Here is a 13191-nt window from a genome sequence, read left to right as displayed (position 1 = left end):
TTACTGTAACATTTTGTAGGTTTTTTCATTCAGAAATAACTATACGGTAGTTATGTAAATGAAACACCCACAGCTGGAATTCTGTAATGGAGAAAAGGCAGCTCTGTGTCTTTAATCAGAGGGTGTCTGCATTGGGACTGCTTGAGATAACCACCTCAGCAAAGCCAGAGATGGGAGCAGCCTTTGAGAAGTACAGTATGAGGATGTGTGCTAAGCCATTACCAGCTATGACTTCATTTCACAGTTTTTGTTCATGGGAAAGAGAATCCCAGATTGCTTAAATGACAAATCTAAGGTTAACACCTTTTTCCATCAGTTCTTTCTCCTTTGACTGCTGCAAGCCAGAGCTTTGCAGCTATTTTCGTGTGGTTTGATGTAGGAGCTTTGCTATTAAAGGCATAGACAATGCAAAAAACCTGATTCTGTCATAAAACAGGTGATATGCTATCATTTTGCCGGTGCAGTAGCCTTGTGGGGTATGACTAGTCTCAGGGTCTGCTAGCTGATGTTGTAATACGAGTGTCTATGTCCAAAACTTAAGAGCTGCATCATTAAATGCTGCTACCCTTGAAGCTTTGCTCAAAATCTTAATGGCTATAAACATGCTCAAGAAACATGTTCTTCTCAGATGGATGTTATTTACCATGTAACTTGTTTAAGCAATTCCTTTCCGAAATAAATAGCTGAAGGTATATCTGCAGTTGGGTGAGAAATTACCAGGCAATTGCTGAAATTATTATTTTTTTTTTTTTAAAATCTTACACACTCTTTCCTTGTTGTGCCACTATATTGGTGCACTTCCTGTTGAATTCTGGCGTGACTTTGCAATCAGTGTTTAGTTCTGACTTTTGGATTACTTAGTCCATTTTTCTTATTATTTTTGTATGATTTGGGGTAGCTTCATTGTATGTGCCATGGGTTTAATCACTGATGTCTACCCAGTAACTGTCCGTGTAGAAGTTGTTGGAGCACTGACTTAAGTGTATGAAACAATTTAAAAGGCTGGAGACATAAACTTTACTGGAAGAAAAAAGACCTTTTTGATTATATCAGTGCATTTAGTCTATATAAGAATAATGTGAATTATTTACCTTTTAACAGTATTTCTTTAGTCACCTTTAATGGTTTCAGAGAAACTGTCAAACAGGGGTTTTTTTCAGCAGATAATACAGTGGACTTAGGGAGCTAGACTGTTAAGGTATTGCATTAATTGCTCCTAAAATGTAGCTCAAGTAACATTAGGGAGAGAGGAAGTGCAGTGAGCTAAGCAAAAACATTTCCCAGTTTCTCCAGGTATGCCAATAAAATGTCCAGCAGTTTTGGTCATTTTCTGCCATTTAATGTTTTGTTGCCTTGTGTTGTAATAGGCAGAAGTGTTTCATACTATTGCATAAATATATTTGCTAGTCTATTATCATCTATTTCAGTCTTTAGAAGGAAGAAAAAAGGTGGTGGTTTTTTCTTATCTGTAAAATAGTAATATAGGCAGCTGCTTGGTAATTTCTGTAATCCTGAATAGGAAGATTTTTTATATGATATTTCACTGAATTTATTTGATGCCTAAGCAGTATTAGTTTTATTCCATTCACTAAGTAATCATGAATTTGCTTTGGCAAACTGCTATGAGTCAGGGACAGCACTGCTTGAAGCCTGCTTTTGTGTCAAGGCCTTGTCAATAACTTCCTCTGAATTTCAGAATGTGCCATATTACACTTACTTTTTTCTGTTTCTCAAATGAGGCCAGCAGTGTTGTCTGGTCATTCATCATAGGAGGAAAAGAATTCAAGAAAACTTTTAACATGAGGAGGTTTACCTGATCCTGCTAGATACCTGAAGACCAACTGCAACTAATTCGTTGACCTGGCCAAATGTGTTGCAATTCCTTCTTGCTTCCAGTTCTTTCAGATCTTTCCATGCAGAAGATCAACTTACAGCTATGTTCTTTAGTGCTAGGAGCAAATGTGACCTTTTGTTCAGAGAGAATTTATTTTAGCTGAGTGCTGGGGGTTGGGAGGGGAGAGAGAGATGCAGAGAGAGAGAGAGTATATTGCAGTAATTGAAGGAATTTTGTTTTCTGTTTATTCTAGGTGGGGAAACACTACTTGAGATTAGCAGAAGAGGAGGATGAAGAACTTAACAATTGTAGTGCAGTTGACTGGTTCATCCTTGCTGCTAAGCAAGGTCGAAGAGAAGCTGTCAAACTGTTGCGTAGGTGCCTGGCAGACAGAAGAGGTATGGGTTCTCTGAGGCTTTCTGCTTGCACTTCCCACTTTATCTGAAATCATACTACATTCATTTTAACTCTGAAAAGAGGGGTTAAAATGTGATGGAAATTATCAGGGCAAAATTATGTGAGTAATTGCTAGCAACCTGTTCCAATTGGGAATTTAAAAAGCATTAATTACTGATACTGCTTATTAAAGCATTTTTATTAATTTTTTTGCTTGAATTCCTTTATGAAATCCACACTTGTTCTTTCCCTCCTCATCTTTCACTGAAGCTTCTTTTCTTTTACTGTGAAGGTCATATATAACCACACACCACCTTCAGTTCTTGCTGACCTTTACATGTCACCCATGGGCATCTACACTACCTTTTGCCTGATCCGCTGTACTTCAGAAGTGAAGCAAGACATAATTATAATGCATGTCTTGCACAGTCTTTGAAGCACAGTTTAAACTTAAGCAGTGTGTTTAGATTTTGATAAGCAATGGGCAGAGAAGGGCATTTGAGTAATTTACTTAGATGGTCAAAATGTGACTGAAACTTGAGAAGTTTCAGACTCAACTGAGAAAAATAAATTGTGAGCAAATCTATCGTTTCTGCATGGATGTGGGATAATAGTGTGTAATGTATTTTTTTCTTTTCTTGAGGCATAACCACTGAGAATGAGGAAGAAGTAAAAAAGTTATCATCTGAGACTGACTTGGAGAGAGCTGTGCGAAAAGCTGCCTTAGTCATGTATTGGAAATTAAACCCAAAAAAGAAGAAGCAATTAGCAGTTTCTGAACTACTGGAAAATGTTGGGCAAGTTGACGATGGAGGTTTGTTTATGAACTGATTTATGGTATTCATAAAATACAGACTTACGGGCAGAATACAGCTAGAACCTAAAGGGCTTTATAAACAATTAGGCATGAGATAATAGTAAATGTATTATCTACTTAAGAAAATGTAACCATCTTTAAATAACAATGCTCTCTGGACCAATGAAGTTATTTCGTAAGGGCCTACCAATCTTGTTGTAGGTTGTGATTCAGTTAAGCACTCACTCAAGTGACCAAATATTTAAAATATCTTCATTTAACACTCACTGTCCTAGGCAAATAGGTATTTTATGGCTTTACTGTATTTGATTTTCTTTTCTTCCTATCATCATCCTGATGATACCTTATTAGATGTTTCAGTTTTACCAACCCAGTCCTCAAGACACCTGGCTCACTCTGCCATCACAGCACTCCATGTTAGCTATGTCAGTCCTGTTTCCTTTTCTAATACAGTAACAGGAACACAGAAAACTGTATAGCCACTTCTTACCTGTTTATATGCAAGTCTGTCTTTTCCCGACTCTTGAGGATGTACCATTCCCCAGATATTGCAGGTACTGTTTGATCACTTTGACTGCTTTGACTTTCCCTAAACTTCTGTTATTGAACCAGATGGTGAGAAGCAGCCTGGCCCAGTCCCAAAGTCCGTGCAGAAGCAGAGAAGAATGTTGGAGCGATTGGTGAACAGTGAATGTGAGTGCATGCTGCTGCTTTCAATCTTTGCCAGTGGTTTTGGTTTCTGTTCAGTTTTGCTAAACAATTTTGTGCTGCCAGAGTAAGAATATATATTCTATACATATATATGTATATATTTTATATACATATGTGTAGAACGTTTGGATTGCCATTAACTGGTAGTGTCCATTTCTTATATGTGCAAGGTAAATAACTGATCTGCATGTGAACTCACAGAAGACATCACCATTATAGTCAACTGCTAAGAGGAGTTTGCATGTCATTTGTTACTTTTATATTCTTGCCCTTTCAGCACTTAAAGGTCCATTCAGCAAAAAAGATTTTGCACTTTCAATATTTTTTTTAGTTCTAAACTGCAGTAAGCTTTATGATTACAATGATGGAGTTAACTATGCAACCACTTAATGCAGACAGATCCCTCATTCTATTTGTCTTGCTTCTGTTTGCCCTTTCCTTATAATTAATATTTGTCTTTTCATATTTGTTCAATAAGTGATATAGGAAAGATGCACCAAGAGATTTCTTTCATAATTTAGGAGCAGCTTAGTTCATGTACTAGGAAGAATTAAACCACTCAACACAGACAGGGTCAGATTTGTAGACCCAAATCTGTGAGTTTTGTAAGGTATGGTGGGGTGGGGGATTAGAATTGAAATAAAGTTCTCCTTAAGCTCACTTAACTGAGGAATACTAATGTGTTATTGTTGGGCTTTCAGGAAGTAAGTTAAATTGTTATATTAAGAAAATGAATTATCAACAATACAGCACATGTAGTTTTTCAAGAACAGTATCTAACATAAGGCTCAATTAATCACTGTTGGGAAAACCTCAGTTTCTTGAAATGCAGTAGGTCATATGAAATAGTTCATGTGCAATCTACATCAATTCTTGAAGAGCACTTTTAAATGTCACAAAGCATGTTATTTACTAATACATCTGTAGCTGAGAATACGTGTGACTGAAGTGGTACATGGATTAGTGAGCCAAATCTGGGGGTTTGCAGGTTTAAACTCCTTGGAAGATTAGATTTACATTTCTTAGGTCAGTTTGGCCTTTACCTTTAAGGATTGTGTTCATTACACAGGTGACTTCTGAAAATAACATTTCTAAGAGTGGAATATTTCAGTCTTATGTTAACTTTCACAGAAGTAAAAGAGGAGGACCATGTGTTGTGTATGAATAAGGGAGTAGGTGATGGGAGAAATAATAATCTGGAGAGCAAACCTCTGGTCGTATCAAACCTTCTGTGAGAGTATTGTCAGATGTTCTTGTGACTTGTCTGCCATTTCTGGAAAGCTAGAAATAGTCCTTCAAGGATAAGACTGTTGAGTTTCATCGTCCAGTCTCTGTGTCATAATGCAGATGTATTTGGGTTCATTAGAGCTGTATTGCATTGGTCGTTCTTTCCAGTCCTTAGCTGAACTGGCCTATGCTGCTAGTGTGCAAATCATTTTGTTCTGGATTCTTCAGTAATTCAGAGAGTATCACAAAAGGAACTGGCAGATATGATTTTTTTAAAGACTTAAATGGTAGATAAAATAACGGGACAGTTATCTTACATGTAGGACAGAACCTACATGTAAGCGTAGGCAGAAATTGATGTGAATATTTTTCTTTTTCTGTGGTGGATGGAGGAGGCAGGGGAATTTGTCATAACCACATTGAAGGAAAATCTATGAATAATAAAGTAGAATCTACAACACGTGCTTTTTATATCAATTCAAGAGACACTTGGGTGACAAAATACTAATAACATTTAAAAATGAAAATTTTTCATCAAACACTTAAAGTAAGAGTTAAGCTGTTGCCTCTTCTCTAGAGAGCTTTTATCTTTTCATGGAGGAACAAGACAGCTGCTACTCTCCAGCATTTACTTCTCTAATTCGCTGAGTTTCTCCATTTATCTTGCCAGCAGGAGATTCTTCCTTCAGTTTTAAGACATTGACAATACTTGGAAGATAATCTTTAAGCCAGATATGTGTTTGCAGATATCTGATCTAGGTTATCCTTAATGGAGGTATAATCAGAAAATTAGAGCTAACATTGTCAATGGGCAGTTGTTGCATGCCTGAGAGGGTACATGTCATTGCATTTGATAGGCCATCTATACATAGTAAGTTAATAACTCCTTCCTTCTCAGGATGTCCTGTAGTCCTTTAAAAGTGCCACTAAGGTATTTTTGTGAGGTTCTAACCATGTCTCCTTGCTGATTCTGTACCGATAGGACTATCTTAGCAATGTATGGTATGTCCTAATAAATTCAGATGACACATTTCGTATTAGGCTTGAAACCCCACCAAGACAGCTAAAGAGTCTCACAGCCTTCTTGGTGCAAGCAATGTTGCCTTACAGTCTGTGAATGGTAAGAAGAGTTAGCGAAAATGAATCCTTTCTGGTTTCTTGGGAGGCATGCCACATGGTATTTTGTGGGGCATAAGGGTTCATGCAAGGAGGAGGGAGAGGTAGAAGTCCAAGCAAAAGGCAGTATCCATGTTGTGAGATTAAAGCAAAAAACAGTTTGTAAATTGCTGGTTTTCTGTTGAACTCTTGTAAAACTCCTTTTCCTGTAATATGTATCTCGGGACAAATACTTTATTTTGTTCTGTATCTACAGTGTTTTCAATATTAAATACTAGGATATTTCTATGTAGTTTCTATGAATGTAGTGGTTTTTAAATTAAAAAATTGATAGGCTCAAATCCACTAATCCTCTGATTTTAAATTTAATGAAGCAGTTAAATTTTCTGTCTCTTTAAAATCTCAAACTAGTATTGAGCAGGCCAGCTTTCATTTCTTAGTATCAGCTGACTAACTAAACTTACTATGTAGGAGGCACGTTACGGATTTTTGTCATTCAATTCTTTCACATATACAGCAAAGTCATTTGCTTTAGTGTATGGAAGAAAAGTTGCTGTTAATTATCCTCCTTTACAAACTGCATCAAGCTTGTCTGCCATAGAAACTAGCTAATCCATGCTAATGTGAGGAACTGGCTGTGCAAATAGTCTGAGCCAGTGTGTAAATCATCTTCAGTCTTGCAGCTTCCCTAGAGTTTTCAGAAGTAACCTCATGCCTCCCTTCTACTCACTGGAGTGGATAAGGATCTTCCAGGGCAGTGATAAATTTTGTCTCTGTGTCAACTGAGCAAAGTCTGTTTTGTTGCTGGCTCTCTGTTTTAGATCACAGTTGGTACAGTTTGGGGAAGGCCCTTTGTATAGTCACATAGCATATTCAATTAACACTCTGTAAGTAATCCACGTTTAGTCTTGTAGATATGAATAATTGTGTAGTTCCCATAATTATATGTCTGTAACTTCTGAAATCAGAAAAATGACTGTTAAATGACAAATTAGTAGTCAGTTTTTCAGTTGATAATGTACAGATAATTCATTACTGTTCCTGTACAATTCTTTCTTTTCAGTGTGGCTGTTAAAGATTTCTCTCAAACAGATATAATAGTTTATGATTTAAAACTGTGTGACCTAGTCCAGCAGTCTTTTTTCCTGTGGAATATTTGCACATAAGCTACATTCACTCACTCTGTTCTTCTACTTAACTTTATAATAAACTTACCTGGTGGTCTGACAAGATGTAGTCATATATTGCTGGCACAAGCAGCTTGTTGTTTTCAGCAGAGACCTCAGAACAAGTTGCAAGATAAACCTGTGTTATCAGTAGTTCAGTTTTTGAAGAGTCTGGCAGGAAAGAAAATTAATATTCCAATTCATAATTAATACAATGTTGTGGTGAAACTATTTTCATTTTATCTTTTTAGCTAAAAAATTTATTGCTTTGGATGACTTTGTTGAAATTACCAAGAAGTATGCAAAGGGAATCATCCCATCTAACCTGATTATGCAGGAAGAGGAAGATGATGAACTGGCAGGGAAGAGTCCTGAAGAGTTACCCCTGCGACTGAAGGTAAAAAGGCAATACTGAACACATTATGTTGAGGAGCATTTAACTTATACATCCCAGACAAGACCGAGGTGACTTGCACTTCTCTCTCAATACTGGTGTTTGGTCTATATCAATCAGGACAAGAATTATTGCTGTAATTTATTTTTGGACTTGACTTCATATATATATATTTAGAGTTTCATATATATGAGTCATATATTTAAAGGAAAGAGATAATGGTTTTCCCTGTAAGAGGACAATCAACCTTCATTACACCTCAGTGAGGATTTACATGTACCTGTCATTGCTGCCATATTTTTATTATAGATGTTATTATATGTTTCATATCTTTCTTATTTAAACAGGAGCAAACAGGTGAGAAAAATTACCCATAGCCTTGAGGTGTGAAAAGGTTCTATTATGAAGGAATTCAAGAATGGTGGAACTTGCTGTTAGTTCCTACACTGATACTTCTCTAGGTAGTGAAAGGAGAAGGGAAAATAAAGGTACATGCCTTCAATACTGGTATAAATTTTAAGCAAGGTAGGGGGTTTCTGGCTGATGACCTGAGAGTTTTCATTGTAGTGTTGTTGTCCATTATCATATGGTAGGGGAAAAAGAGGGAGTGAGATGTTTATCTTTCCAAGCTTTGGAATAGCTCATGTTCTGAAAGATATGCATTTATGAAGAACAGGGATACCTTCACAAATAAATAAGCTTCCACTCAAGTAATTGTGTGTGTTGTCCCAGTTCATCACAGTGCACAGATATTTACTGGGGCATTCTTGGCCTTTCCCTTGAACTGATTAGTATTAAAGTGTAGGATCTGGGAAAACACAAAAACTGTCATTTTATGGGGGAAGGAGGATTGATAGCATCATCTAATATGAAGTATCTGAATGCGTGTTTGAAAAATCACGTACCTTTTAATTGATCCTGTATAAAGTGTGTTGTTGGTCATAGGGAATGGATTCAATCCAGCAGTTCCTCTGTTGTCTGGCGACTGTGTTGGAAAATGCCACATAAAATAGGTAGAATTTTAAGATCCTCTACAGTAACAAGTTACAGTTTGGAGTTATAAGAATCACTAAATGTGCAGTAATTAGTTAAACATATTGCTGCTGCTTCCAAATGAGATTTTGACAGCTGCATCCCTAGATGCTTGGGAAGAATTGTTTAAAGACAAACCACAGCTGTAAAGACTTGCTGTAGTTCCATATGAATCATAGGCACTACTTCCTGTATGCATAGAATGTATAGCATAATCCTTGCACAATGTGGCAGAGTTACATCCTTTAAAGCTACAGCACTCAGCTCAAATAATGACTTAAGATTGTGCAGGACTGCAGCCATGTAGTTTATCTTCAGTATGAAGCTAGTGGAGCAGAATATTTGACTAGGAAGCCATTTAATTATATGTGTCAAAGGTAATGAAATACATCTTTCTTGAAATCAAAATCGCCTCTGAGCTTCTTCTGACTGAATTAATCAAAATAGAGCTAATAATCTCAGACAGAGTAATCTTATTTTATTGGCAACATTAGTCTGAAATATAAATCTTTTCATGTCAGCTGAGGTTAAACAACTGGTTGCTACTGTTTCAGCTAAGAATATCTGGGATGTAAAAATACAAAACTGCTCATTAATAAAATGCTTCTTTTTCTCTTTCCAGGTTGTAAAATACCCACTTCATGCCATTATGGAAATTAAAGAATACCTTATAGATATTGCCTCAAAGGCAGGAATGCATTGGCTGTCTACCATTGTTCCAACACACCATATCAATGCTCTCATCTTCTTCTTCATCATCAGTAATCTGACAATTGATTTTTTTGCCTTCATTATTCCATTAGTCATATTCTATTTGTCCTTCATTTCTATGGTGATTTGCACACTGAAAGTTTTTCAGGACAGTAAGGCTTGGGAAAACTTCCGTGCTTTGACTGACTTACTGCTTCGCTTTGAACCAAACCTAGATGTCGAGCAAGCTGAGGTGAACTTTGGATGGAATCACTTAGAGCCATACATCTATTTTTTACTGTCAGTATTCTTTGTCATTTTTTCCTTCCCTATAGCAAGCAAAGACTGTATACCATGCTCAGAGTTAGCAACTATCTCAGTGTTCTTCACAGTGACAAGTTACATGAGTTTAAGCACAAGTGCAGAACCTTACACACGGAGGGCATTAATGACTGAGATGGCTGCAGGTTGCTTATCCCTATTGCAGGTGTTACCTGGGAATTTTGGCTACTTGAAATTCTTAGGTAAAACCTTCTTTACTGTTCCTGTAGGCCATTTCTTTGTGATAAATGTAAGCATCCCATGCCTTCTGTTTTTGTACTTGTTCTATCTTTTCTTTAGAATGGCACAACTACGGAATTTTAAAGGCACCTACTGCTACCTGGTCCCATATCTGGTCTGCTTTATGTGGTGTGAGCTCTCCGTGGTCATTCTGCGGGAGTCCTCTGGCATCGGGCTCGTTCGTGCATCAATTGGTTATTTTCTGTTTCTCTTTGCGCTTCCAGTGCTGGGTGTTGGCATTGCATTGATGTGTCTTATCCACTTCATTAAGTGGTTTTTGTCTCTGGAGCTCATGAAAATTGTAGTGACCCTGGTTCTGTGTACTGTTCCTTTGCTCCTTCGGTGGTGGACAAAGGTTAACTTCTCTGTAGTTGACGTGGTTAAATCGCTCACTCGAAGCTCGATTGTGAAGCTCATTCTGGTGTGGATCACAGCTGTGGTGTTGTTCTGTTGGTTCTATGTGTACCGATCGGAGGGGATGAAAGTTTACAACTCCACCTTGACGTGGAATCAGTATGCTTTCCTCTGCGGACCCCGGGCCTGGAAGGAGACTAACATGGCACGTACCCAGATTTTATGCAGTCACCTGGAAGGACACAGAGTGACGTGGACTGGGCGGTTCAAATACGTGCGCGTGACAGAGATCGACAACAGTGCAGAATCTGCAATAAATATGCTTCCATTTTTTATTGGCGATTGGATGAGATGCTTGTACGGTGAAACTTACCCTCTTTGTGATCCCAAAAATGTTACACTGGAGGAGGAGGAATTGTGTCGCCTGAAATATTTGACAAAGCATAAGTGCCACATGAAAATGTTTGATCGGTACAAATTTGAAATAACTGTGGGCATGCCTTTCAGTAGCAAAAACGGAACCAAGCCTATAGAGGAGGATGATATAACCAAAGATATTGTCCTGAAGGCAAGCAATGAGTTTAAAAAAGTGTTGTTGAACTTGAGGCAAGGGAGTATAATTGAATTCAGCACAATTCTAGAGGGTCGTCTTGGCAGTAAATGGCCTGTCTTTGAACTGAAAGCAATCACTTGCTTGAATTGCATGTCTAAACTCTTACCTGCAGGGAGGCATGTGAAAATAGAGCATGACTGGAGGAGCACAGTGCATAAAGCCATTAAATTTGCTTTTGATTTTTTCTTCTTCCCATTCCTGTCAGCTGTATAATGAGCTCTCATATTGGTTCAGTGGTATCTTTAGTGTACATTTACTGCATTTACACTACCAAAGGTTTGGCGTCTTAAAAGGTAAAAAAACCAACAAAAATCCACCCTGCTGTAGCAATGCTCAAAATGTATGCTAAGGCAGAGCATTGCTTGAGTTCTGTAAGTGTACACACTGTATCCTGACTTTAAACCCTGTATGACTGAAGTAATATATACTAGTTTAATATCGTAAATGAATGCAGGGGATTGCTGCTGACTAATTGCATGGAGACTGTTTTGTCCAAAAGGGATATATATTTGCCTGTGGTACGACACTAGATGCATTCACTTTCTCAATGTTAAAAGCACTTTACTCTTTAAGTATTCACAATGTGCCCATTTGTATTTTCACAGGTATGATTTAGAATAAGTTGCTGACAACAGCTTATGTTGCATTTATTGCTTGTATTTATTTGGTGTTTTCTAGAAAAAAGTGATCTTAGAGTCAGTACCTGGTGGTGATATCTGCGTACAGAAATCACTGTTTCACTATTTGTCCAGAAGATAGTGACTTGTTTTTTGAAAGGGCACAACATTTCACACCCCAGCAAGGTTTTAAAAAGTCCTCAAGCTATTTTGCATTAAATGTGGTGTACAAAAGTTTCTATTTGTTCTGACTGGTTATGATAGTTACACTAAGGTATAATCCATGCTGGTGTGTGAAAGGCAAACACCAGAGAGTAAGGCTGGTGTTGGGATGGTACCAGTAATGGACAAGCCAAAGCAACTGAAACTGTACCTAAAAGTCTACTGTGGAAACTGAAATAGAATGTTTGTTTAATGATTTTTATTGTGCAAATAAACATAAAATACCAACTTGAATTAAATGGCTTCAACATTTGTTCATTATGCTTTGGCGTTGTGAGCAGTTGTTTGTGTTGTGCTGATAGCAGCTTTCACTGAAAACTATAATTTAGAATGTTTAAAATGTTCTGGTGTGAGATACTTGAAGTTGTAATTGACATTTTTAAAGCCATCAGTAAAATCTGGTATGGCAGGTGAAGTTTTTGTAGCTGTGAAGTCTACACACACTGCTTCCCCCTGCTTTTGTTGTGCCTTGTGACCTTTACTGAGCACTGTATAGCTGTAGGTCACAGATACATCACACCATTGATCTGTGACTACTCCACTGATCCTGCTTTAGATTCTTTTCTGCCTTTCCATATCAGCCATCACTGGGACTGGGGAGAAGGTTTATCAGTGAAAACACAATAGAGAAGGGGAAACTTTTGGGGACAGGGAGGCATTTGGCAGCACTCCAGCTATGAGCACCCTCTTGAACATCTCCCAGGGCTGCAGTTGGGAAGAAGCCAAAGGCACCAACAAACCTGCTGCCCAGTTCCTGTAGCAGAAACCTTCACCATCCAAAGCCCTGTAGTCATGCTTCAGCCCATCAGAAATTACTGTGAAGTAGAATCATGTCCTCAGGGTGTTTCATTGTAGTTTTGAAATCTTGTCAACCTTTTCTGTTTCCATCTGGGGAAAAGGAGTAAGGCAGCAAGTAAATGTAAATTTTGATGTATTTTCACTTGCCTAGTCCCATTTTGGCTGAAAATAGGCCAAACTTAGCCCTTTTGAACCTCCTTTTGTTAGAATATCCATGGGCTTTTTTTTAATGCCCACCATTCTTCCTAGCTCTGAAATTAAAAGACAAAACATTATTTTTTAACTTTTTTTTTCCTTTCATAGACACAATTGTGAAACTTCATATGTTTGTCAGGAGAAAAAGAGGCAACAGTCCTGGTATTCAGAACTAATGATAACATTTCTCCTTTTAGCTTTTATTCCATGCAAGGATGTCAATTTACTGACTTACTGTGGTGCATTTTGAAGGAGTTGTTACATATTCTAAAAGACCAAAGTGACTGAAGTCAAATGTGGGAAGTTGTGCAAGAAGAAGGAGAGTTCTTTATTGATTTTTTTTGGAAAGAGTTGCTTTTTAAGAGGAGACATCAGTTCCCATCTCTACCATAATAACAACTCTGAGACTTGTATTTCAGCTTTTTCTGAGGAAATAGGTAGAGGATAT

The 13191-nt window shown here is 37.6% G+C and overlaps 1 protein-coding gene across 2 annotated transcripts in view; it reads left to right on the top strand.

Annotated features, from left to right (window-relative positions):
* The window catches only part of WFS1 (wolframin ER transmembrane glycoprotein), a 30353-nt gene extending 18369 nt beyond the window's left edge, over positions 1-11984 (top strand). For both annotated transcript variants that reach the window (XM_018089172.3, XM_018089179.3), the window contains exons 4-8: positions 2088-2232; positions 2874-3044; positions 3660-3740; positions 7519-7664; positions 9316-11984. In XM_018089172.3, the coding sequence (XP_017944661.1) occupies positions 2088-2232; positions 2874-3044; positions 3660-3740; positions 7519-7664; positions 9316-11124 (2352 nt within the window). In that variant the 3' untranslated portion in view covers positions 11125-11984. The remainder of the gene's footprint in view (positions 1-2087; positions 2233-2873; positions 3045-3659; positions 3741-7518; positions 7665-9315) is intronic.
* Positions 11985-13191: the final 1207 nt, after the last annotated feature.

The sequence above is a fragment of the Manacus vitellinus genome, unplaced genomic scaffold (assembly GCF_001715985.3).
Source record: "Manacus vitellinus isolate BGI_N305 unplaced genomic scaffold, ASM171598v3 scaffold_0_pilon, whole genome shotgun sequence".
Taxonomy (NCBI): domain Eukaryota; kingdom Metazoa; phylum Chordata; class Aves; order Passeriformes; family Pipridae; genus Manacus; species Manacus vitellinus.
The sequence above is the reverse complement of the archived record's forward strand: the minus strand, read 5'-3'. Positions and strand labels throughout refer to the sequence as shown.